The 25,892-nt window shown below is 43.4% G+C and overlaps 1 protein-coding gene across 3 annotated transcripts in view; it reads right to left on the bottom strand.

Annotated features, from left to right (window-relative positions):
* Positions 1-13,610: 13,610 nt before the first annotated feature.
* The window catches only part of LOC140909033 (uncharacterized), a 100,916-nt gene continuing 88,634 nt past the window's right edge, over positions 13,611-25,892 (bottom strand). Inside the window, exons 4-5 of one of the 3 annotated variants that reach the window (XM_073337362.1) lie at positions 19,977-20,084; positions 13,611-15,210 (exon numbers count right to left, since the gene is read on the bottom strand). In XM_073337362.1, the coding sequence (XP_073193463.1) occupies positions 15,164-15,210; positions 19,977-20,084 (155 nt within the window). In that variant the 3' untranslated portion in view covers positions 13,611-15,163. Of the gene's footprint in view, positions 15,211-19,570; positions 20,085-23,384; positions 23,931-25,892 lie in introns of those variants that run through there. The other 2 variants (XM_073337361.1, XM_073337360.1) reach the window with 2 other exon arrangements.

Raw genomic sequence — 25,892 nt, forward strand, 5'->3', positions numbered from 1 at the left:
AATAAAATCAACAGATTGCCACTCCCTCTGCTCAGATGGCATAGTGATGGGTGCATATAATAATACAGGTTAGACATGTCCCTATATTTAGTTTCCAACACAATTAATCCTTCCTCATTTTAAAAGACCTGTCTAATCGTCTGCCAATACCTATTTTAAAATTATATTTCCATCACAAAAGTCTTGAATTTTATGTAGGAATATGCACAATCACTTATATGAGAGAAATTCTTATTTTTTTTAGAATTCACACAGCATTCCCAACCCCAAGCAATCAAAAACCAGGAGTCTGGTCCCTGCAAAATCCTGAGATTGATTTAGGAATCATGAGATTTTTTTTTAAGTAACTGTACCGTTCCTTTTGTTTCTCTTCTAGTTTTTGAGCCTCAGGATATGTCCGCAGCAAAAAACAAAACAAAACAAACAAACAAAAAAACCTGGGGCTGGCCTGTGCCAGCCAACTCAGTCTCCCGGGGCTCAGGCTGTGGGGCTGTTTCATTGCTGTGTAGGCTTCCAGGCTTGGGCTGGAGCCTGAGCTCTGAGACTCTCCCACCTTGCAGCCATAGCCCTGCAAGTCTGAGTCATCTAACACGGGCCAGACTGGGTGGGTGGCTGGGTGTCTAGTTGCTGTGTAGACATACCCTTAAAGTACACTCAGGTCACGTATTACATAATGGCTAGAAACTTACTTTAAAAAAGAAAACTGAGATTTTTATGTAATTACAATACTACAGGAGTTGGTGTTTGAGAAAAAACATCAATTACCTAGAGCCTTGCAATAAAATAATGAGAGTTGGTAACACTGTGTAGGCCATTGGTGGGGGATAGGAATGTACTTGCTACAAACTAGATAAAGCAAAAGAGCCAAATAAAGAGCATAATGCTCACACTTCTAGATCACCTCCATCTGAGGGCCTGAAAGCTCTTGACAAATAGTGACTTAAGACTCCTGAACTAATACAGTATTCATTTTAACAGGTAAGGTGCTAATGTTTTCGTATTTACAGAATTGTCAGACCAAAAACCCCCCAAAACCATGGATTACTCAATTAACAGCAGAAATAGAATTGATTTGATTTGACTGTAATATTATAAGCATGTCATAAAACAGGACTTTTTCAAATAAGTGTATCTCATGTCAAAGTATCAAATGGATATTGTTGTTGTTATTGTCATGCCTAAAGGCCAGGATCAGGACTGGGACTCCATTGTACTGAGCTCTCTGAAACATATAGCAAGACATGGTCTCTAAAAAGCTTGCAATCTTATTTGAAAAGAAGGCATAACAAATAGGTTTAGCAATCAATAGAAGGGAGAACGAAGCAGAGGACAAAGGTAGCAGTGATAGCATCCCACTATTACATAGCTTAGCTGATGCACAATTTAAATACAATAAAGATGTGATGCAATTTGTCCCACTGAATGAACACACAGTTTACGTTTAAACAAGAACTGTTCCCTTGCTTTGGGCTAGAGACCAATGCAGTTGAAAGCATCCTCTGCAGCTGTTGGAAGCTATAGGCTTCTCACATTAGAGCAAAAAGAAAAGGTGTACTTGTGGCACCTTAGAGACTAACCAATTTATTTGAGCATAAGCTTTCGTGAGCTACAGCTCACTTCATCGGATGCAGTGTTTCTCAAATGCAGCCACCGTGGTAGCTGTGTGTGGCCACCAACGACTTTTTTTGTGGCCATGACAACTTCCTGGGCTGGGGTGGGGGTAAAAGCAGTAGCCTCTCCTCTTCCTATTGTTCCTGTATGCAACTTGGTGTTTGCTTGCACTGCCAGCAGGGGACGGTGCCCTGAGCTGCCTCTGGAGACATGGGGCACAATGCTGGAAGAACCTTGGACTCTGCAAGTGGCCAGTGAGTTCCCGACCCACCTTTCCAGGGCAGTGGGGCTCCAGCCATGGGGCTTTGGGCCCTGGTCACAGGGAGGTGGGACTCAACACCCAGCTCCTCATCGTTAGGGTGACCATATTTCCCAAAGAGAAAACAGGACACCACCTGGGGCTAGCCTGAGCTCTCCCCACCTTCCCTGTGAGGGGCTGGTCGGAGCCACTCGCCTGAGCCCCGCTTTGGGCTAGCCCAAGCCATTTGCCCAAGCTCTGCCTACCCCTATGGAGGGCTGGTGTCACTGCTCACTCAAACCCCGCCTGCCCCCGACCAGAGCCCTGCCTCCCCACCTGCCTGGAGCTGGCATCGCCACTCCCCCGCCCCGCCCTGCACATTCCTCTCCACCCCACTTTTGCCAAAAAAGTCGGGATGGCTGGACCAGGGCTTAAAAAAGGACTGTCCTGGCCAAAACGGGACATATGGTCACCCTACTCATCGCCCCAGCCTCCGCTGCCTCTCTTCCCACATCCAGTGCTGGGGCTGAGCCTGGGCGCCTGTAGGCTTGGCATGTCATAGCCAAGGCACTTCAGTTACCAGTCCCGATGCAGGCAGCAGGAGGCTTATGTTTGTTAATATCACTTTTCACAGCCTCCCAGCTAGCTAGAAAGTCTGCTGTGATGTCTGCACTAGTATATGTGCATATTTTTTCCCTGAAGTTAATTATTTTAGGAAAACATGTCAGAGCGGCCACCAGCAAGCGTTGGTGGCTGCACTCTGAGGCCACCAAAAAATTTGTCATGAGACCCCTACCTTAGAGGATGCTCACTATTTAGAGGGCTATTTCCCGTACAACATTACTACTTAATGCTGGTTAGTCATGGTAAGCCTGTCCTTGACTGCCCTTTCCCCAGGGAAGTTCATAGCCTCCACCCAGCCAATATGACAACTTGGCTCCTGGGAATGATGCTAATAAATAGATTGGCCTCTCCTCTCCTTGAGCTGCTGTGCAACTCCCTCCCTCCCTCGCCATTTAAGCCCCAGTTCAGAAAAGGATTCAAATGAGGTATGAATCATGTCCTTTGTTTTTAGGTTCTAAGCAGCTTGATTGAACTGTACCTAGAATAGTTTGGCCTTCTGTGAAGGAGACAGTGCAAAATTCTGCAGATATTTTCTGCAATATCATGCCCTATGTGTTAACTGCACAGCGATAGAGTCTAGGCCTTGGTATGGCTTGCTCTTCAATTACATTAATAATATCATTGGCTCTGGACACTACAAGCAGCGATTGCTCTTCTATTGCCCTCTCTTCTCTGAAGTAAAAGCTGAAAGTTTTAATCTGCTTACTGTAAGTCCCTGCTGAGCACGCTCTCATCTCTGACCTTATAATTTAGTTTCAGGTGCAGCAACCAAAACTCTCAGTCCAGCATTTCAGGCTGCCCCCTGCAAATGATGTCAAGTTGCAGCAAATAGATAGGAACAATATAATGGCTTTGATAATAACCCCAACAGCTGTTTAAACTCAGGAGATTTAGGATGCTGCCAAAAGGTTGCTGGACTTCTTTTTGACAGGGAGGTCATTGGTTGAAACTCCTATTGAGCTGACTGGATGGAACACCACCAATTGATTTCAGTGTTGTGTTTTGCCAAACATAAATTTTGTCCATTTTTTATTTCACTTTTCTGCTACTCTCAGAGCAGGTTTACTGCACTGTCAATAAGAGGCTCTAATGCCAAGGGATTATACTCACAGCATTGTGAAGTGATGAAATGCCATATTGAGGGAAAAGCAATTCCCTTCTTTGTAGAAAGCAGTCAAAAATTACAGCCTTTTAGATACACTGACCTGTAGTTAAAACAGCTGATAAATGATATCTCTAATTTCCATTTTCATTGCAGTATACTGATTTGATTCTATTCTCTAGAGCAGGGGTGGCCAACCTGAGCCTGAGAAGGAGCCAAAATTTACCAATGTACATTGCCAAAGAGCCACATTAATAAGTCAGCAGTCCCCCATCAGCTCCACCACCACCAGTCCCAACACCTCCCACCCACCGGCTGCCCCACTGATCAGCGCCTCCTCCTCCCTCCCCACACTTCCTGACCAGTGGTTTTATGGCATGCAGGAGGCTCTGGTGGAGAGGGGGAGGAGCAAGGGCATGGCAGGCTCAGCAGAGGGGGCGGAGGAGGTGGAGTGGGGGCAGGGCCTGTGGCAGAGCCAGGGGTTGAGCAGTGAGCACCCCCGGCACATTGGAAAGTTGGCGCCTGCAGCTCCAGCCCCAGGGGGGGTGCCTAGACAAGGAGCCGCATATTAACGTCTGAAGAGCCACATGTGGCTCCGGAGCCACAGGTTGGCAACCCGTGCTATATAGGTTGTTATATTGCCCTCATCACCACAGTATGTGAATGCCTTCCAGTAGTGCATAAAGTGATATGGTGTGTGTCACACGTGGGCCATTCTCTTTCCCATCTTCTCCCCAGGGGAAGAATTATGTGGTCAATGTTGTGTTTTGTATTGGTAGGACTTTTTTTTAAAATGTACAGTCTGCTTTCCATATGTATACGCTGGAGAAGATAATGCTGAGGAACGGTGCATGGCACTTGGAGTGGAAGGTCATGAGGTCTGTCCTCCTTAGTTCCAGAGGTAGTTCATTCCACAGTCTCAGACTAGCTCACTAGAAAGTTCTGTCTTCTGCACAGATGACCTTTACTCTGATAGTAGACTATGTTGATAATTCACCCATAGTAATAAGAAAGAGAGGGTTGTAGAAAGAGCTGCTCTGTATGGTTTACTATGAGTTGCCCTGGCTGGATTACTAAAAGTCTATACACTACAGTATAACCTGACCTGCTTAGTGTCTGTCCATCCTCACCCCACCCCTGCAAAAAACAAAAAGTGGGTTGGGTGAGTGATATCTGAATAAATTACTCCCATTATGACCCTATAATGCCTACGTTTGGGGAGAATTTGACCTTAGCAGAATTCAACACCACTATTATAGTAAAGAAACAAAAAGCATATAAAGATGGACAGGTGATAAAAGGAGAATGGTCAGAAAAAATAAAGACTCTTAATTATGCCAAGAACTATCTTTCCTCTCCTCTTGGTCCAAACACAACCTGAGCTGAGCAACTGACATGTAGTATGTTCTGAAGAATAAGTAGTGCACCATGTATAATTTTGCAAATCTGGCACTTAGGTTTTTCTGTTCATATTTATCAGCAGCCGCATTTGAAAGCTATTAACAGAGATGTATAATAGTCCTTTTCTGTTAGGGCTATGATGCTAAAGAAGTTTCTCCTGCACCTTTCGCTTGATACATATATGCTAAAATACAAATGATAGCTAATCTAATCTAGCTATCTATTTGTCTATCTCCCCACTTATCTGCCAGTCTAGGGTTTCATAGGGTGTCTGTTACCATGGTATCTCAGTGTCTTTTATGTACACACAAAAACCTATCATCACTATTTTATAGCGTTATCTTAAAAGAAAGATATCCCTTTAGGCCTGTAAGCCCTCCAGCAACACAGAAGTTGAGTTCTGACTAAACGCCTTAGTGAGCAAGTCAGAGGAAGAAGAGGTTTCAGAGTAGCAGCCGTGTTAGTCTGTATTCGCAAAAAGAAAAGGAGTACTTGTGGCACCTTAGAGACTAACCAATTTATTTGAGCATAAGCTTTTGTGAGCTACAGCTCACTTCATCGGATGCATTAGCAATTTTTGCTAGAGGTAGATATAGCGGACTCTTCACTTGACAATACACCCTGGGTTTTCTCTGTCTCTAGCAGAATATGGGAATAAAGACAGGCTGAATTTATCCATTTTTGATACTCTCTACTCTTACACTTGTCACTTTTTTAGACCTTGAAATTTCTAGAAGATTCTCTTCCAGGAAGAGTAACAGGCCATTTGGGAGGAAGGAAGGTAGATGATGAATAAATGAAACACAGTATTTTATTTATCAGAATATCCTTCCAGTGATCCACAATACAGATCAAATTTGCTTTTTGGAGTACAGCTACACTGCAAAAAAAAAAAAAAAAAAAACCTGCAGCATCGAGTCTCAGAGCCTGGGTCAGCTGATTAGGACTGTGATGGCTCAGGTTGCTTGGCTAGAAATTGCAGTGGAGATGTTTAGACTCAGACTGGAACTGAGGCTCTGAAACTGTCTCCGCCCCTTGCAGGGTTTCAGAGCCTGGGCTCCAGCCCAAGCCAAAATAGCTACACTGCAATTTTCAGCCTTTCAACCCAAGCCCTAGATCTTGAGTCAGCTGACCCGGGCCAGCCATGGCTGTGCCACGGGTCTTTTATTGCAGTGTAGATATATCTTTGGTTACACTGGGCCATTGAATTCAGTGGTGTTACTCCAGTTATATATCAGTGTGATCAAGAGCAGTTTCTCCAGATTTACACTAGTGTAACTGAGAGCAGAAGAATTTGGTCCTTTGTATAGGACGGAAGGAGTGTTACTTCTGTCCTAGGCAAGTGGATCAAACAATGTAGCCAACCTACATATACTTGTGTGAGCATTAAGGAGTCCCTTCAGATAGGTTGAAGAAGTTATCAAAACTGGGATCAGCATCACATATGGCTATTCCAGAAGCTTCATACATAAAGGTTGTGGAGTTATATTGTAACACATCCTGATGAAACTCAGGTTTTGGTAAGATTTTTCCTACTGTCGATCTACTTACGGAGCAAGAACAAATACGAGTGCCTCTCAACATTCCTGTGAGGTAGGGAAGCACTTAAGAACATAAGTTCCACTGTTTGTCAATGAGATTTTGACTCCTTAGTGCCTAAATCCCTTTAAAAAATGAGATTTGGACCTCTTTGCAATGCTGAGTGCAGCGGTGCCTAAATACCTTTAAAAATCTGGGCCAAAGGTCAGATAAGAAATCTGCAGCAGAACCAGGAATTGAACATAGGTTTCCAGAGGCTCAGTCTGATGGCTCAGCTACTAGACCCTCTTCTTTCTTTTCTCGTGTCTGAACTAAGATCCTCTGGACTTCAGAGAGTACACTTCTCACAGGCCACAGTTAAAAGCTTTGTGAGTGATGTATTGTTAATGATCGTGAGACTAGCTTCAGGCAAGCCTACTGCTGCTGCTACCACACAAGTTCCTTCCCTGTCAATGTATCTACTACTATACTTCTCCACAGGGACTACCAACCATGATGAAATACACTGGCAATATAGAGGATAAGGCCATCAAACTCGTTTTTGCTTGTGACTCAAGGAAGGATTTGAACCCCACAGATGAAGGTATGGTGCATCCACACAACCTTACCACCTACCTACCACCATATTCAGTATTTATACAGCACTGTTAACTGATGGCGTCACCACCACTCACAGTATGGCAGACCACTGTTGCCAAGCGAGTGCTTTTTCCATGCTGTTTTATCACCACAAAGAATTAAAACAGCAGAAAAACAAAAAAGGTTTCATATATACTCATAAAAACAAAGAGATCCATCTGTACAAATCTGTACTGTGGGCTTCCTTTCTTTTACTTTCTGATTCTAACCTTCTGTCCTGTTCTTACACTAACTACTATGGATTTTTCTTTGTAGAACTTCAATTAGGCTAAGATGTTCAGACTTGGGTTAGTTAAGTCTGACACCTAAATACAAAAAGAATAATTGAGACCTAAATAAAAGTTGTCTGATTTTCATTGATTCTAAGAGGAGCTGTGGGCGCTTGGAAACCAGGCTACTTTTATGTAAATGCCTGAATATAGATTTGTGCTGAACTTGGGTATCCAAGTTTGGACATGCTGGCCTTAGCGTTCATAGATTTTAATACCAAAAGGAACCACTGGATCATTTAATCTGATGTGTATAACACAGGCCATAGAATTTCATCCAGTTCCTCTTGTACCGAACCCAATAACTTAGCTTCTGAGGGCCCTTGGCCCTTTCCCCTAGCTCTCAAGCTTGACTATCACAAAACTTCCCACCTGTTCAGGTATGGAAAGCAGGAGGGTTTAACAAAGCACTGACATCCTACAGACATGTAATTGACCAACATGCTTAATGAGTGTGCAAAGCACACAACATGCATAACGTTACTATCCTTACACATAAGTGGTGTGTTGCCATCTTTACCTGATACCAAGAACCCATATTTGGAAGTAAGCCACTCTCCAAATTAATGCTGAAAGTTCTGCAACAGATTCACCTCATTGTTGTTTCTCCCTCTCCCCCACCCCCTGAAAAAATCTGTAGAGCTTTTTTTTTTCTTTTTACAGAAGACATTTATATTGGAGGAACTAGATAAAGCAGGTCTGGCAGACTACAATACTTCTGACTATGCTGTGACTGATACATAATCCTCAATTTGACACTAATCCATATACCTGTGGTGAGGTGAACATAGCACTTCCCTGCTCTGGCTAGCTGAATATCACTCATTGCTCTTCCATACCATACAGCTTAATAAAGCTGTAGAATAGTCTATTAAAGAAAAATTTGCTAGACAGAATGTGGTAATGAGAATCAGCTACAGGCATCCAGTGTTCTGAATAGTTTTCTGAAGAGATTGACTGTTAAAATGCTAGAGAGACGAGATGGGTGAGGTAATATCTTTTTTTGGACCAACTTCTGTAGTCCCGCCTCATCTCTTTAATATCCTGGGACCAACACAGCTACAACTACACTGTTAAAATGCTGGGGAGGTTCCTGACTGCCAGCCAAATGAATGCCTAGGAATGGTGCAGTATAATCTTAGCACTTTCCATTTGGAGATCACACAGCACTTTACAAATATAGGTAAACATTATTAACCCCAAGTTACTGATGACAAACTGATGCATTCAGAGGTTATGCAAATTACTCAAGGTCTCACAGCAAATTAGGGATTGAACTCAGGAGTCTTGGCTAGTCTGGTACCCGCCACTTACATATGAATTAGCCAAACCAATAGGTTAAATGGACTTCCAGGGGGTTAACGGTGGCAAAGCCTATCCACAATTCAGACGCATGATGTACTTACTTGAAATTCATGCAGATGAAGGTTTCAATAGAATTTTACAGAATACTGCTAACACCATTCATAATAATTTTCACTTACATGTTTTTCATCCAAGGATCTCAAAGGCCTTTACAAAGTCAAGTATTAATATACACATTTCAAAGATGGGGAAACAGAGGCACAGAGAAGTTAAATGACTTGCTTAAAGTCAAATACCAATTCTGTGGCAGAGTTTGAAGGCTCCCATTCCGATGTTAAACCTCCCTACTAGATGGCTGTTCACATGAGATTTTGGCTGCATCCAAAGCAGAACAATAAAACAGGCTCTTGCTGATCTTGCTGAATCAAAACCCATTCTGCCCTCACAATTCAAAAAGATTCAAATTCCACTTTTGACCCATCTCTAATTTCAAGACTTACACCTTTTGACAAAATTACCCTTTGGGTAAGAAATTATCAGATCACAAGTGACTTTCTTTGGAAAATTTAATAAAATTCGATTTGGTTATTTCTGAGATATGAGAGTGTGAAAACATACAAAGTCAAATGGAAACAAGTAACAGATTTGCCTGTGTAGTTCAGTTTTAGACTATACCTTATCTGTTTGAAGACTGGTAATAAATGGTAGTGAAATAATCCAACCCTATCTGTAGGTAAATCCCTTAAAACCTTCTTCCAAACCGCATTCATCCTGTCTTTAGTGTTTCATGTGAATCTGTAAGCAGTCATGTGAGCATCTGTAATTATTGCTGTGATGCTTTACTAAATATTTATTGTAAACATATATATCAGCACAGTTTATTTCATCTGAACAGTATCCACAGTACTTCTGACTCTTTTTGAAGTCATGCTGATGAAAGATCTGGGATCATGCTATCCCCAGAGCATTCACCTCAGTTATTTGAGGAATGTTTGTGGTTTGAAGTTGCAACCACAACTAGAGCATTTTCACAGTTCTTTGGCCAGATGACTTGAATCAGAGTAACATAAAAACACTTCTGTTCATGCTCTTGTATTAATTAAGAAGGTTATTACGTGTACGGTAGGGATGTAAGGATCAGTAATCTCATTCATTAGAAATAGGCTAGTGGGAAAATATGATTACAAAACTGTAACTGGAGGGTAATGATCTCATAAACTGTGAGTACTGATATCATTGATAAAATTAGCAGCACCCATCTCTGTTTTTTAAATTCCTCCTAATCCATATGATGCAGAGTGAATTCATGTTTAATATCAACTGTAGTGTTTTTAAATATTAAGGGATGTTGTGATAGCAGGGCCTCAGAACCCCTGCATGTAAGTTCAGTTCATTGCTTAAACTCATCTCTGACAGGGATAAGAAGAAACTTCTCCTATGTGGGTTATGTAGTGTTGTTCTAGCCATGTGGGTCCCAGGATATTAGAGAGACAAGGTGGGTGAGATAATACTTTTATTGGACCAACTTCTGTTGGTGACAGAGGCAAGCTTTTGAGCTTACATGGGTGTACGTTTCCCAGACCTGAAGAAAAGCTCTGTGTAAGCTTGAAAGCTTGTCTCTCTCACTAACTGATGTTCGTCCAATAACAGATATTACCTCACCACCTTGTTTCTCATGACTTGGGTTCACTGTTTCTTCCCTCCTCAGTGCAAGGAAGGCACTTTCTGGAGTGAAAACTAATGGCATTACGACAGGTTTCAGAGTAACAGCTGTGTTAGTCTGTATTCGCAAAAAGAAAAGGAGTACTTGCGGCACCTTGGAGACTAACCAATTTATTTGAGCATAAGCTTTCGTGAGCTACAGCTCACTTCATCGGATGCATACTGTGGAAAATACAGCAGATGTTTGTTTTTATACACACAAATCATGAAAAAATGGGTGTTTATCACCACAAAAGGTTTTCTCTCCCCCCACCCCACTCTCCTGCTGGCATCCGATGAAGTGAGCTGTAGCTCACGAAAGCTTATGCTCAAATAAATTTGTTAGTCTCTAAGGTGCCACAAGTACTCCTTCTCTTTTTGCTAAATCCTGCAGACAGTTATATATGTGCTTAACTTTAAAGACATGAACAGTTTCATTGACTTCAATATAATTATTCACATGCTTATGGTTAAGCATGTGTACAAGTGTTGTAGGATAGAGGTCTTAATCTGTAACTTTATCATTATACACATGCTTTTTCAGTAGTTACGCAAATGAAATCTTTGTTCAAACTCCGCTCACATGCTTTTTCTGCCTCTATCTGCAGACACCCATTGCCTTTCATGTAGAAAATGTCCTTTTATAGTTTCTAACTCCTTCATGGGAAAAAATTCACTTATTTTAATCTTAGATGTATGAAGCATTTTAGATTTTAATCTTAGATGTATGAAGCATTCTGGACATATGGCTGTAAGCAATAGTTTTTCATATTCCTGTAATTATTTCTTGTGATGCATGTAATACACTGTTGTTTGTATAACTGTATATTAAAAGCTACCATATTTCTGCTGCTGTTTTAATATGCAGCTAATGATTATATGCTATTGAGTTTTATGCAGATAAGAACTTGGCTTCCACAGTAATTATCTTCTGACAATGATATTTCCAGTGACGTGATAGGTTAAATGAGAAATATAAAATATCTCGGGTAAATTGAGCAATTTGATTCCAACCATATAAATATCTCATTATAACAGCAGAGTTTGGAATTCATTTGCCTAATCAATGAATTCTTATCCATATGCCTACCTGCAAGCACCCTTGCTAATTGGCAAGGTGTATATAGTACATATCTTTCAAACTATTTGTAGTGAAATGATTATTTACATAATTTAAAATTACTACTTTTTAATGTGGGCTTCTTAGACCAAATCTCTTGCTCTGCTCTTTGACAGTATTTCAACATTCATCAGTACTACTTTTACATTTCATTTGTAATTTTAAAAGCATCCATTGAGGATAAGTATCAGAAGGGTGGCCGTGTTAGTCTGTATCCACAAAAACAACGAGGAGTCCGGTGGCACCTTAAAGACTAACAGATTTATTTGGGCTTTCGTGGGTAAAAAACCCACTCTTCAGATGCAATCCATTGAGGATGTTTTTTTGCAAATGATTTAGGGCCTTCTCCTTCCCTGTGTGGCTATTCCAATGAAAGGCTCAGAAAGCCCAGTGAGTGTCTACTCAGACTTTGTATTCACAGCTAAAAAAGGTGCATTTTTACCTTGGGGTATCTAACATGTATGAAGAAAAGAAGTACTTGTGGCACCTTAGAGACTAACAAAATTATGAAACCTAACATGTATGAGTTATCCTGAGGTAAAAACACAGTGAAGATCAGGCACTTTAATTTTACCATGCAGGACCATGCTAGGTGATCTCCTTATTGTCTGTCATTCTGGGGAGTTCTCCACAAGGGCCTTGGTTGTCTGCATTTTAGACTTATTTCCCACTCTTGCTATTTACATTGCCTGCCAATGTGTTTAACACTGTGTTGTCTAGACCTCAGGGCTAAATATTATGGTGCTTCAGAGGCAATGGAGCTGCACCTGTGATTGTAAAAGTGGAAAATTTTAGGAAAGAAAGTCTAGCATGGACACAGCCATCGTGAATGGGAAAAGGAGATAAATGAGTGTTGCATGCAGTGTAGTGTAGTTGTAACTGTGTCCGTCCCAGGATAGGATATAGAGACAAGGTGGATGAGGTAATATCTTTTATTGGAACCAACTTCTGTGCGGGAGAGAGACAAGCTTTCGAGCAACATATAGAGCTCTTCTTTCAGTCTAGGAAAGGAACTCCCAGAGTCACAGCAAAATGCCAGGTGGGACAGATTGTTTAGCATACATAGTTAGCACATATTGTAAGGGACCATTCAAGATAGAGCGACACCACTGCAGTCATAGGACAAAAAGAGAGGGTTAGTAGGTTACAGATTGTTGTAATAAACCATAAATCCAGTGTCTCTCTTCAATACATGATTTTGGGTGTCTAGCAGAGCAATGAATTTAAATTCCCAGTCCCAGACCCTTTTTGTCCTATGACTGCAGTGGTGTTAACAGGCCACTCTTCCTTAAATGGTCCCTTACGATATGTGCTAACTACTTATGCTAAACAATCTGTTCCATCTTGCATTTTAATGTGACACTGAGAGTTCCTTTCTCAGACCTGAAGAAGAGCTTTGTGTAGTTCAAAAGCTTGTTCTCTCACTAACAGAAGTTGATCCAATAAAAGATTTAACTCACCCACTGGCTCTCTAATAAGTGAATGTTGACAGGATTTGAGGTGGGGGGAAGACATTGTGTAGACTGGTGATAATCCTGGCCCACCCAAGCATTTCTTTGGCAGTTAACTTAACGAGGTGATAACAAAACCCACACCCCTGAGATAAGCCATCCTCCCAAAAAAGCAAAGCGAAACAAAACAAGATAAAAAAACCCAAATGATTTTATCAGTATGAATAAAAATTATATCCCTTCTCAGGTACTCAGGTTTCACCCTCATGGTGTCTCTGATGTCATAAACCAGCCTTTCTCAAACTTTTGAGAGCTGAGCTCTGTCACAGAGTCACCGGGGTGATGCTCTGAAACTACTCCGTATGAAACCAGCCAGGACTCTGGGGGAGCATGCCTCCTCTCTCTGAACATACTGTCTTTAGGGCAAGAAGCTTACACAGCTTTGACCTCCCTGGGTCTGACCTCGGAGCATTCAGCATCCCCTTCCACACCGTGCGCTTCCCGCAGTGAGTCTGCTCAGGCAGGGCTCCTGGGAAAGCCAGACAACCCTGCACCCCAACTCCGCAGTCAGACGTGACTCTCAGCCAGCGTAAAACGGAAGGTTTATTAGTCAACAGGAGCACAGCATAGAACAGAATTTGTTAGCATAGAAATCAGTGACTTTCAGCCAAGTCCATCTTGGGGAGTCGTGGGTCAGAAGCCCTGGACTCCCCCTCTTCCAGTCCCCCTCAAGCAGACTGACAGCTTCCAGCAACCAGACCTCAGACACCCCGTTGCTCCTCCTCCTTGTCTTTGTCTTGCTTCCTGGGCAAAGGGGCACCTGGTCCTCACCTGGTTGCATCCCCCTCCTGGGTCTCAGGTTACGAAGGGCGCCGGTCATAGCATATGTACAGGCAGCTGGAGCAGCCTCACCTGCCCCAGAGGTCTTAGCCAAAGTCACATGCCCCTATTCCCACCACCAAGGCATTGGTGCAGCCCACAGGGAAACTGAGGCACACACAGTATTCATGCAAAACAGTAAAACCCACATAGGCTCAACAGTAAGATTCATACAACATAACAAGGGAAAATCCCCACTTTGTCACAAACTCCCTTTCAAGAAATCTATCTGAGGCCCCCCATAAATATATATATGTATGCACACCATCACTGCAGTGTCAACACTTCACAATCTTTAATGTATTTATTCTGACAACAGGTCTATGAGGTAAGGGAATGTTGTTAGCCCCATTTTACAGATGGGGAACTGTGACACAGAGACTAAGGCTAGTTCTATACTAGAAACGTTGGCTGGGTATAGCAGTGTTGGTTAGGGATGTGATTTTTTTGGTGACATATCTATATTGGCACAAGCCTTGGTGTAGATGCAGTTATACTGGCATAAAGCTTCTTTTGCTACTACAGTTCATTTGCTGAATCAGTATAACCCATTCTGGCAAAAGTACTTTTTTCCTGGTGTAAACTGTGTCTACGCTAGGAGAGTTTGTCAATCCAGCTATACTGACAAACCATGGGGGATGTGTATACATCTTCCGTGCTCTATCCTGGCTAGTTCTTCACTCCTCCTCCTGCTACGCCAACCTTTGAAAAATGCTGCCATAAACCTAACTGTCCTACAAAGACTTTTCCAGGGAAAAACAAGGTAGACAAGTCTTGAATTTATAATGTTTTTAGGCCTTCTCCATTGTAAGGAAACCAAAAGGGCGCTCACTCACTTTCGTTTCCCTGACACATTGCCTTTAAAAGAAAAAGAATTAAAAGATACAAAATATTGTACCCAATGATTTTTGTTTCTGTTTTTTTCATTCAATATGTCCTTTATTTTTATGGAGTTTTAATAGCTCATTTTTTATGATTTCTTCAGTTCCCTATAAAATACATTTTAGAATTGCAATAGATCATTTTATGACATCAGTTATGCAATTTAACTGACCATCCAGGAGACTCATGGCATTAACCTTCCCTCTGCATCACAGTTCTCCAACAGTCATTGCATAGTTCTCTTGCAAGTGCCTTTGTGATTGATTGCTTAGCTACACACTGCACAGCAGGGTTACGAATGATGCCTGTCATTCTGCTCCTAAAAAATGTAACATCCTCAAATAACGGCTGGAGCTTTATTTACTGGTAAGCTTCCAGATCTCAGCTGCCTTTCCAATAGATTTACCAGAAGAAGTGTGTGTGGGGTGGGGAGGGAGGGGGGGAAATACCTGTTGGGGAGACAGAACCTGGGTTAAAAAAAAATGTTTAATTCAGATACTGGCTGGAAAAAATAAGATTGCTAATAAACATTAGAACTAGAGCAAAGTCGAGATCTGGATCTGAATATCTCCCAAATGTGGGAGGTTTGGTTCAGAACCATGTCTATAATTAAGATTAAAAGTAAAGTCTTCCCTTCAGCTCTTCACTTGTAGCTGGTTGGTTTCACCACTGATAATAAAGCAATATAGATAACACTTTATTATCAGTTATCATTACACCATACTGGGTCTCTGTTAAATAGGATCAAAGCAGGAAGAAAGTGATGGAACTTTACTCTACCCATGTCCTACACTCTAGACCAGCGTTTCTCAAATGCGGCCACCGTGGCCTCATGCGGTCACCAGTGGATTTCCCTGCTGCCATCGCAGTTTCCTGGGCAGTGGGGAGGGGGAGCATTAGCTCCCCTCCTTCCTCCTGGTTGCTCCTGCATGCGCCACCTCTCTGGAGACACAGGTGGGACACATGGGTGAGGAGGCGATGCGGGGGTGCGAGGAGGCGAGCGGCGAAGCAAGTGGTGGGCAGGAGCCTGGCGGGGGAGTAAGGAGGCAAGCGGCGAGCCAGCAGCAGGGTGAGGAGGTGGGCGGGGGAGCTGGCTGCGGGGGAGGAGGCAAGCGGTGAGGCAAGTGGTGGGGGGGGACCTGTTGGGGGAGTAAGGAGGTGCGTGGCAAGCCAGCAGCAGGAGGCAGGCAGGGGGGACTGGCTGTGAGCAGGGAAATGAGGAGGCAAGTGGTGGGTGGGGGACTGAGGAGGGATGCAGGAGGCAAGCAGCAGGTTGGGGGATGATGGGGCGAGTGGTGGGCACATGGACAGTGGGTGGAGCCCCCTTTTGGGGAGGCTAGCCCCTGACTCCACCCCTTCTTCTCGCACGTGGAGCCCCAAGACCCCTGCCTCACCCTGTGGCTGGAGCCACAAGCCCCTCCCCCCCTCGGCCGGAGGAGCCCCAGGATGGCGAAATCCCCAAGACTGTCCCTCCCTCACACACATAGCCTGGGCCAGCCGAAGCCCTGAGCCCCCGTACCTGCCCAGAGGAGCCCGGGGCCAGCCGCAGCTGTGCCTCCCCTCCCCACCTTCCCCAGATCCAAGCCTCCCAGATGTGTTTTTCATTATTATTTGGACTTCTATTATTTCAAAGCATTTTTAAATTTACTTCAGAATTGTTGTACAGACAACCACTTTTACCAAAAAAGCAAAAGAAACAATAATGAAAAAACCAAGAACGTGTAAAGCACTTTATCTGTGTTTCTATTCTGTCAGGTCCAGTAAAGAATAGGGAATACTGTGCATTATTTTTATCTACTGAGTCTGCAAAAAAAAAACAAAAAACCGTTCATAAATAAATTACAATGATTATGATGTATATATGTGCATATTACTTTATTAACTTTACGAAAAATAAATAATTTTAGGAAAAAGTGTCAGTGCGGCCACCGGCAAGAGTTGGTGGCTGCAGTCTAAAGCCACCAAACATTGTGTTGTGAGAACCCCTGCTCTAAACAATCTTCTTTGGCAACTTCTTTTCTCTTCCCTTCTTCCCACATGCTGCTAATTCCCCAGAAGGCTTATTTTTTGATCTTCTCCTTCCTTCAATCCCTTAGGCTATGTCCACCCTAATGGACTGCTTTACTGGTATAGCTACTTTGGCAAAGCACTCTTTTTTCAACTCAGCTATACTAGTAAAGCTGTGCTTTGACCAATATTGTAACCCCCCCTCCTCCACTCCCGCCCCCCACACCCAACAAAACCAGCTATATTGGTAAAGTGCCAGTAAAACTGCATCTGTATTAAGAGTTTTTGCCAGCTCAGCTACGTTGGTCAAAGAATTACAATTTCTCCTGATTTAGGGTGTCTTCAGTAGCAACGTTAAGCGCTTTAACGGGGCTGTGTAGTCGTGGCACCAGTGCTGGGAGAGAGCTCTCCCAGCGCTGTAAAAAAACCACCCCTGTGAATGCATCCCATGAAGTGAGCTGTAGCTCACGAAAGCTTAGGCTCGAATAAATTGGTTAGTCTCTAAGGTGCCACAAGTCCTCCTTTTCTTTTTGCGAATACAGACTAACATGGTTGCTACTCTGAAACATGAGGGGAGTAACTCCCAGTGCTGGTGCACAGTCTACACTGTCACTTTACAGCACTGAAACTTTTTTCACACCCCTGAGCGAGAAAGTTGTAGCACTGTAAAGTGGCAGTGTAGACAAGGCCCTTGTCATGCTGGCAGAAGTCTGTAGTGTAGACCAGGCCTTAGATGCTGCTTCCTTCACATTCATCTCAGGCTTGGTCTACACTTGAAAGTTATACTTAGGGACTGCAGGTCTTGAACCCCAATCCACAGAGTTCTTAGCACTAGGCACATCTAACCTGCCAGTCAGTGACCTGCTAACAGATCCCAGAATAGAAGCTGAACTCTGACAGCGGACTCCAGTCCTGGGCTCTGATTGATGGAACACTGGAGGTCCAGACAGGTTTCCAGCTCTTATTTAAACCAAGCATAGGAACAGGAAGTTGTCTATGCAGCTGGGTTCCTGCTGCTTTAGACTGCTTCCCTTACAGTACCTGCTCCTACTGCCTAACTCTGATCTCCTCGTAACCTGACCCTGCCCACTTCTTTCTGGCATCTGGCTCCTGGTTTGCCCGCTGGCCTGTCTCAGATTCTGATCTGGTAATCTGACTCTGGGTGCTTACTGATGCCTGACTCCCGGTTTGCCCTCTGGCCTTTCTTGGACTCGTAGTATCTGACCTGGCTTGACTTCTTTCCTGACCAGTAGGTCAGACTGTCTACATCTTGGTTGTGACAGTCAGTCAGTGGTGTGGAAAAAAACACACCCCTGACCAACATAGCTCTGCTCACCTACCCCCCAGTGTAGATGCAGCTCTATGTCAATGGAAGAATGCTTCCGTTGATGTAACTCATGTTGTTTGGTGAGGTGATATTCCTGCACAGACAGAAAAATTCCTTCCATCGGTGCAGGCTTCATCTATGTTATGGGCAGATGCCAGCATAGCTATGCTGGTATAGTCTCTATCATGTAGACACACCCTCAGAGTCCTAAGGGATAATAGGAGGGAAAGTAAAAAAACAGGGTGGAAAAAGAATTATGCTGTAAGGTATATTGGGCTGTAGAACAGGCTCTCAAAGATAGTGGGACATTTAAAGCTGGACTGGAAAAGCACAAGAGGACTGGCTGTAAGGAAAAATCCTTATGTGGCCTCAAGTACTGGTTAAAATGACCTAATAAATCCTTTCAATCTCTAATTTGTATGACACATCCTATCACATTGGATGAGTATGCTAGCTGGATGTTTATACTAAAGCGCTCAGCAGTGAAATAGTTAACAATTCTGACATCTGAACTGTTTGCATTAAAACAAGGAGGAGTCCAGTGGCACCTTAAAGACTAATAGATTTATTTGGGCATAAGCTTTCGTGGGTAAAAACACCACTTTTTCAGTTGCATGGAGTGAAAATTAGAGGGAGCCCTCCTCTTCATGTGCCGGTATATTTATGCCTGTATCTGTATTTTCACTCCATGCATCTGAAGAAGTGGGGGTTTTACCCTCAAAAGTTTATGCCCAAATAAATCTGTTAGTCTTTAAGGTGCCTCCGGACTCCTCCTTGTTTTTGTGGATACAGACTAACAGGGCTACCCCTCTGATACTTGTTTGCATTAAGTAGTTAACATGCAGTTGAGATGAATGGGGCAATTGACACCTTTAGTTGAGCTTTTTGTCCGTAGACTCAAACATTGAGTTGGTTACTTCTGGCACATAACTGTAACACTTTTTTCCTCCCAACTACAATGGCTAAAACCATAACTTTTCAAATAAAAACCTAAATTGTTTAGAAACTGACAAGTCTCCAAAGAACTTCACTTCCAGACTACAGTTTCTGGCTCACTTCAAGTCTTGCTCAAAACTGATCAACAGCTGATCAGCATGAGGCACATCCTAAAACCCCCTGAAGCTGCAAATTCAAAATCACTTCTCTCTCTTACATGCACACCTCTATCAGAATCTCTTTTTTAGCATGAGCAAACTATTATATACAACAAAAGCTTTATATTAGTTGCAATTAAACTCCATTAGACCTTTGATCTGCCACCATGTTGGTCTGCATGAATGCATGAATGAAGAGCAAATTAATTAAAATATGAAATAATTAACTTTCCTAAATTACAAAATCTGGATTCAAAATGGCATTTGATCTGGTTTATTACATTTTAATTGTTTTTAAAAAATCTTTATGGGAGAAAATGATGGAAAAAATAGCACCCAAATGCATGGTTAGGAAAAGGGATATCACTGACTTGAAAGTATGAAGAAAAAAAGTGTCCTAGGGAATCAGAAAAGCAAATTGTTAGTTTGAGAAGTGAAATGGTAGTGTTTTGGAAATATGACAGATTGGCAATAGAAACAGATTTCATTGGACTAGAGCACCGTGTTGAAAGATATAGTTTGCCAAATGAGAGCTCAGCTTATGTTTGGTGGGTGGGGGGAGGCAAAGGGGACTTGTTCTATTCTGATCTTTAGTCTGAAAATCAAACTCTCAATTTCCTCAGCCAAATTTATCAGACCAGTTGTTCCAATGCAAAGAGATAACTGGTTTTTTGCATTTCAAGCCCTGTAGACTGTCACTCCACACTTCTGGAAATGGAGGAGTTTAGGAATATTTTATATCTCCCACAACAAAATGGAATGATGACTCTAGGGTTTTCCCCATTACCAGCATTTGTGGGAGCATCCGAGTTTTCTCCGAAGTAAGCTGTACTGGTGCAAATTCTGGCTTTCTTTGCATACCACAAGGGCTTGCATTGTGGAGCATCATCAGAGGCTGTAATTGAAGCAAATCCTCAGTTTAGATAAGGCCTCAAAGTATATCACCTCCCTAAACTCTTGTCTGCAAGTTCTTCATGAGTGCCTATGGCATTTTCAGTGCATGAGTAGCGTCTTCAAGCTATGATAGTTTGCCAAAATACCATCACAAATAATCCATCCCAGTACAGTGACGCAATGTAAGGAGGTAGATGTTTGTCGAAACGCAGGTGCCCGATGGCCTGGTTTGCTTTCATTAGTGGGGGAGATGCAGCTTTGGCAGATCTGGCTGTAGGTGTACAAAGCGGGAGTGCTGCTTCTATGGTGAGTATATAGCCCCTTTTCCCTGATTCTCAGACAGATTGCTGTGGGGGCAAAAGATCTATCTGGCTTTAAAATTAAACCCAATAAGTTTATGGAGGAGATGGTATGATGGGATAACATGGTTTTGGTAATTAAATATTCATGGTAAATAGGCCCAATGGCCTGTGATGGGATATTAGATGGGGTGGGATCTGAGTTACCCAGGAAAGAATTTTCTGTAGTATCTGGCTGGTGAATCTTGCCCATATGCTCAGGGTTTAGCTGATTGCCATATTTGGGGTCGGGAAGGAATTTTCCTCCAGGGCAGATTGGAAGAGGCCCTGGAGGTTTTTCGCCTTCCTCTGTAGCATGGGGCACGGGTCACTTGCTGGAGGATTCTCTGCTCCTTGAAGTCTTTAAACCACGATTTGAGGACTTCAATAGCTCAGACGTAGGTGAGAGGTTTTAGGCAGGAGTGGTGGGTGAAATTTTGTGGCCTGCGTTGTGCAGGCGGTCAGACTAGATGATCATAATGGTCCCTTCTGACCTAAATATCTATGAATCTATGACACCCCACACACATTATGTCCATGTCAGTAAAACATCATGAAGGTTTTTTCTTTCTTTCTCTGGGGCTCCTTGAGAGAGCCTGGAGTGGCCTGTCATGTCCCAGTCCCTTCAATCCGTAGTAATGTCCTGTACATACGCTGAATGCTTCAAAGTTATGTACCCCTGCAGTGCCTTTATAAATTCCAGAGGGCAGAGTGTAAAGTGTCTGTATAATGTTTAGAAATTACAATTTGCCTGGCAGACAGATATGAAATAGAGCCATCTGATATGGTGCAGCACCTGTGGAAAATTTCAGGTGTTACAAAGTAGCAGTCCCTCCTGTTCTGGGATTGTGCTCCAATTATTTGCTCTTCTCTACAGAATACAAACATTCAATTCAAAAATGGAACATTCCATACATTCCCATTGTAAAGATAGCCTTCCATGTGTGCTAGAGAAACTGTCCACAAACAGATGCAAAAGTGGAAACTATGTCCCTCTGTTCAGTGGGCTGTTAACTTCAAAGTCTAGTTGGAATGGGAGCATTAAAATGCCAAGGTTATCAAGCAGTCTATGGAACAAACCCTCAGCTGGAACTGTGGAAAACGGACACTGGAGCTGGTTGTTCACTGGCTTGCACCTTCAGTCGTCATTGACACCTGTGCAAAGTGACTACAAAGCAGATGTAAAACACTACCAAATTAGAATAGCAGCATTCTGCACAGATGTAAATTATTAGGTGCCAAGTATTGGAGAATCGGGCCCTTCCTGGGCAAATGGATGCAAATTATGCCCATTCGGAGTTGCCAACTCTTCTGACTTTTGTCATGATATTTGAGGTTTTCGCTACTGAGATGAACATCAGAAACCCTCTGATCAGCATAAACTGGCAGAATAAATTGTAACAACAAAACAAATGGAGGGATGCAGTGAATAAAAGAGTGTACACTTCAGAGCCATGAACTGATCACTTTGGATTTTACAACATGGGCCAAAAATTCTTCCTGCTCCAGATGCACACATGGAATTCCCATTGTCTTCAATGGGATTTGCACACACATGGCTGAGAGCAGAATCTGGCCCATGTGCATTATTTCTTTCTTTTTTCTTTGATTTATTGTCTAATGCTTCTACAGCTGCTTTGTTTGATTGTTGCTTAACTGTTCTTTACAAAATACTGATAGCTCTGAGCCCATCATTTACAACAGGCGAAGTATTTGCTTCTAACATTTGCTTTGTTAATGAAACAACAGGGCTAATTCAATAGGGCAGAGTAAGCCACTGATGGCCGGAGAGGAGGCTTGGCTCCAGTCCTGTGTCCAGGCCCTGGTATAGGAGTTGGCTGAAGCCCCTACCCTTATCACAGTTTGACTAAAGGAGTGTCACTTAGTATATAATCATTGCCTTCATTGTTATGATCAAACCTTGATAATTTTGTTTGGGATAGTTCTGTCTGTACTACACAGCTTAGATTTAAATGTTTATGTAGGTCTTGATCCTGCAAGGTGTTGAGCACTCTGTCCCTGATCCAGCAAAGCACTTAAGTCAATAGGACAACTCACATGCTTAAACTTAAGCACATACTTAAAGTGATTTGATGGATCAAGCCCTTAGCTTGCAATATCTTGGGTGCAGGGGCTGTATTGTTCATAAGTGTCTATGGCTTGGTGTACAATACAAAGTGAGGTTGACGTAAGGTGCCTTGCTTGCACCAACCTAGCTGTGCATATGTCCACACTTAAATTTGTCGCCCAGCCGTGTAAGATCTCCGCTACGTCAACATAGTAACACCTTCTGCCCAAGCGTTGTTGAGCCATGGTCAGTGTACTGAGGTTGGCACAGTGCAAATGTAGACACTGCATTGCCTATGTTGACCCTAACAGTCCTCCAACAGCTGTCCTGCAACGCCCAACACTGACGGTTCTGGTCTTGGTTGTGAACTCCATTGCCTGGGGCTCACAGAGACTGGAAGCCACACACCTCCTTTAAAACCATGTGAATTTTTGATATGCTGTTTCCTGATTGTCCATTGTGGCGAGCACTCCTAGCAGCTCTCCACTGTTGTGTGCAACTGCCCAGCTGACAATGCTGGCTACATGCTCCAGGTGGGTTCTGTCCTGGAGTAGACAGGAGTTTTTGGATCTCCTGGGCCTGTGGGGAAAAGAAGTTGTATAGGCACAGGTATGGACCAACCATAGAAATATGGCCATCTATGTGCTGATTGCCTGGGGATGCAGGAGAAGGGTTACAATGTGGACCAGCAGCAGTGCTGTGTGAAAGCAAAGGAACTGCAGCAGGGAGGCCAACAGTTGATCTAGTGCTGAGCTGCAGCCCTGCCACTTTTACAAAGAGTTGCATGCTAGGCTTGGTGGAGACCTCTCCCCACCCCCCGCTAGCCCACACAGACCTCTGTGGATACCTCTGAAGAGCCTGAGTCACTGGCCCTTGGTGTGAACAGCAAGGACGAGGAGGAGGAGGTGAAGGAGGAATAGGAGAAGGATGGAGGACATGTGACAGAGGGGTCTAGCTATGAAACTAGCCGGGACCTGTTTGAGACTCCAACACAGTCCAGTCAATCCCAGCAGTAGAGCACCACGAAACTGATTGAGGGGAAGGAACCTCAGGCAAGTGTGCACATTTAATTTCCATTACAATGACATAGTTGGGGGCACCATTACTGCTCTTCATTCCCCTGTACAGTTAGGTGGTGAGGGAGGAGAGTACGTGGGGCAGTTTGTTTATGTACACCGGGATGTCCCTGGAACCCTCCTGAATGATCTTGATGAGACTTTCATGGAAGTACTCTGCAATGCTCTGCCAAAGGTTTCTGGGGATGGCAGCCTTATTTCTTCCTCCATGGGAGGATGTTTTCCCATGCTAGTCGCTGATAACTGCTGCTGGCACCATTGCAGTAGACAGGTTAGCAGCATGCGGGCTTGAGTGGCTGCGGGACGCCAGCACCAGCAGCTGTGCTCTCTGTGCCTTGTTACCTTCAGGAGTGAGCTTTCACCACCTGTGGAAAATGGTGGCAGTATTCAATGCCATTGTCCTATACCCATAGTTCTATGCAACTGAGCATATACTCCCTCCTCCTTCTATACTCCCTCCTCCTTCCTTTCCCTCACCTCTGGTGGGCCATACTCACCATGGCTGTACTAAAACAACAAGGATGCATCCGATGAAGTGGGTTCTAGCCCGTGAAAGCTTATGCCCAAATAAATCAGTTAGTTTTTAAAGTGCCACCGGTCTCCTTGTTGTCATTGTGGATACAGACTGACACGGCTCCCCCTGATACATGGCTGTACTGTGAGTGGTGCTGTATACAAGCACTCAGAAGCAGAAGTCAATGTCTTGTTTAAAACTTTAGGGGAACAAGGGAAAGGAGTTCTTGATCTTAACCTTCACTTTTCGTTGTTACTGTACTGACAACGTAACTTCTGTGTTTTATCTGCAGCTGCTGCTGTTGTAGTCTTGAGGAGTTCCCCCTCCACACCCACAGAATGCCTGAGCTAGATAAGGATGAAAAAGAAGAAGCTCAGAATGACATGTTCAGTCAGATCCTGCAAGGCAGTGCTGCATCAGACCATGAACAGAGGGCCTGAAGCATGAATATTGCAGGCTGTACAGAGAAGGAAAGAGCAGCAGACAGGAGAAAGGACCAAGAATCCCAGCAGGAAAAGGAGAGGGAGGGACACAATGGAGCTCCTTTGGCAGCAAACCTACAGATTCAACAATCCTGGGCTTGTCTCCCTTTGCAGTCCATGGAGAATTCCATTACAGCAGCTCCCTACACACACATACATCAACTGTGGTTCTCACAGGTCAGCGTGCTAACATTGACATGAATGTTCCTTCTCTTTCTTTAAGTTCTGTTCCACACATGTATTAAGATTTTAATGCATTTGCTTTTAATTTGCACAGCATTTTTGAAGTGTTTTTATCACTCAGTATAGAGTATGGTTTGGAAAATAATTCACGTGCATTAGTTTCCAACATGTGCGGCAGCATGGAAAGCACCCACTTACTGGTTACTTTACGCTGTGATGCGACTCGTAGGATCAGTGACAAACACAATCTAATAATCAAAAATTAGCACCACAGAATTAATAGGTGCCTTGTCAGCATCATAGTTGTGCACCAAGCACCAGGTTGTGCAGGGCCAGGTAGAGCATAGTACACCACAAGGCATTACTGTGGCTCACTGGTAAAGTGCTTTCTCAAAGTCTCCCTAAGCCATATGGCTCTTCTGATAGCCTTGTTTGGCTGTTCAAACTCAGCTGACAGCTGATCCATCCCAGTGGCAACTTTTCCTCCTCTGCTTCACAGATATTGTGACACAGCATGACACAGTGGGAAGCCATAACGAGTGGAATATCTTTGTCACTGAGATCCAGTCTTGTGAGTAAACAACGGCAGTACACCTTCAGTCTTTCAAAAGCACATTACACTGTCATTCTGCACCTGCTGAGCCGGTAGTTGAATCTTTCCTTGGTGCTGTCAATCTGTATGGCTTCATGAGTCAGGGGAGTAAAGGGTAGGCTGGGTTCCCCAGGATCACTATTGGTATTTCAACATAACCAACAGTAATCTGCTGCTCAGGAAAGAAAGTCTTTGCCTGTAGCAGTTTTTGCCTGTAGCAGTCCTGTGTTCTTAAAGATGCAAGTGCCATGCACCGTCCTTGACCAGCCAACACTGATATCGGTGAAACATCCCCAGTGATCCACCAATGCTTTCATAACCATAGAAAAATAGCCCTTTCTGTTGATATACTCTGTGGCAAGGTGATCTGTTGCCAAAGTAGGGATATGCATTCTGTCTATTTCTCCACCATAATCATAGAATCTCAGGGTTGGAAGGGACCTCAGGAGGTCATCTAGTCCAACCCCCTGCTCAAAGCAGGACCAATCCCCAGTTATTGCCCCAGATCCCTAAATGGCCCCCACAAGGATTGAACTCACAACCCTGGGTTTAGCAG

The sequence above is a fragment of the Lepidochelys kempii genome, chromosome 3 (genome assembly GCF_965140265.1).
Source record: "Lepidochelys kempii isolate rLepKem1 chromosome 3, rLepKem1.hap2, whole genome shotgun sequence".
Taxonomy (NCBI): Eukaryota; Metazoa; Chordata; order Testudines; family Cheloniidae; genus Lepidochelys; species Lepidochelys kempii.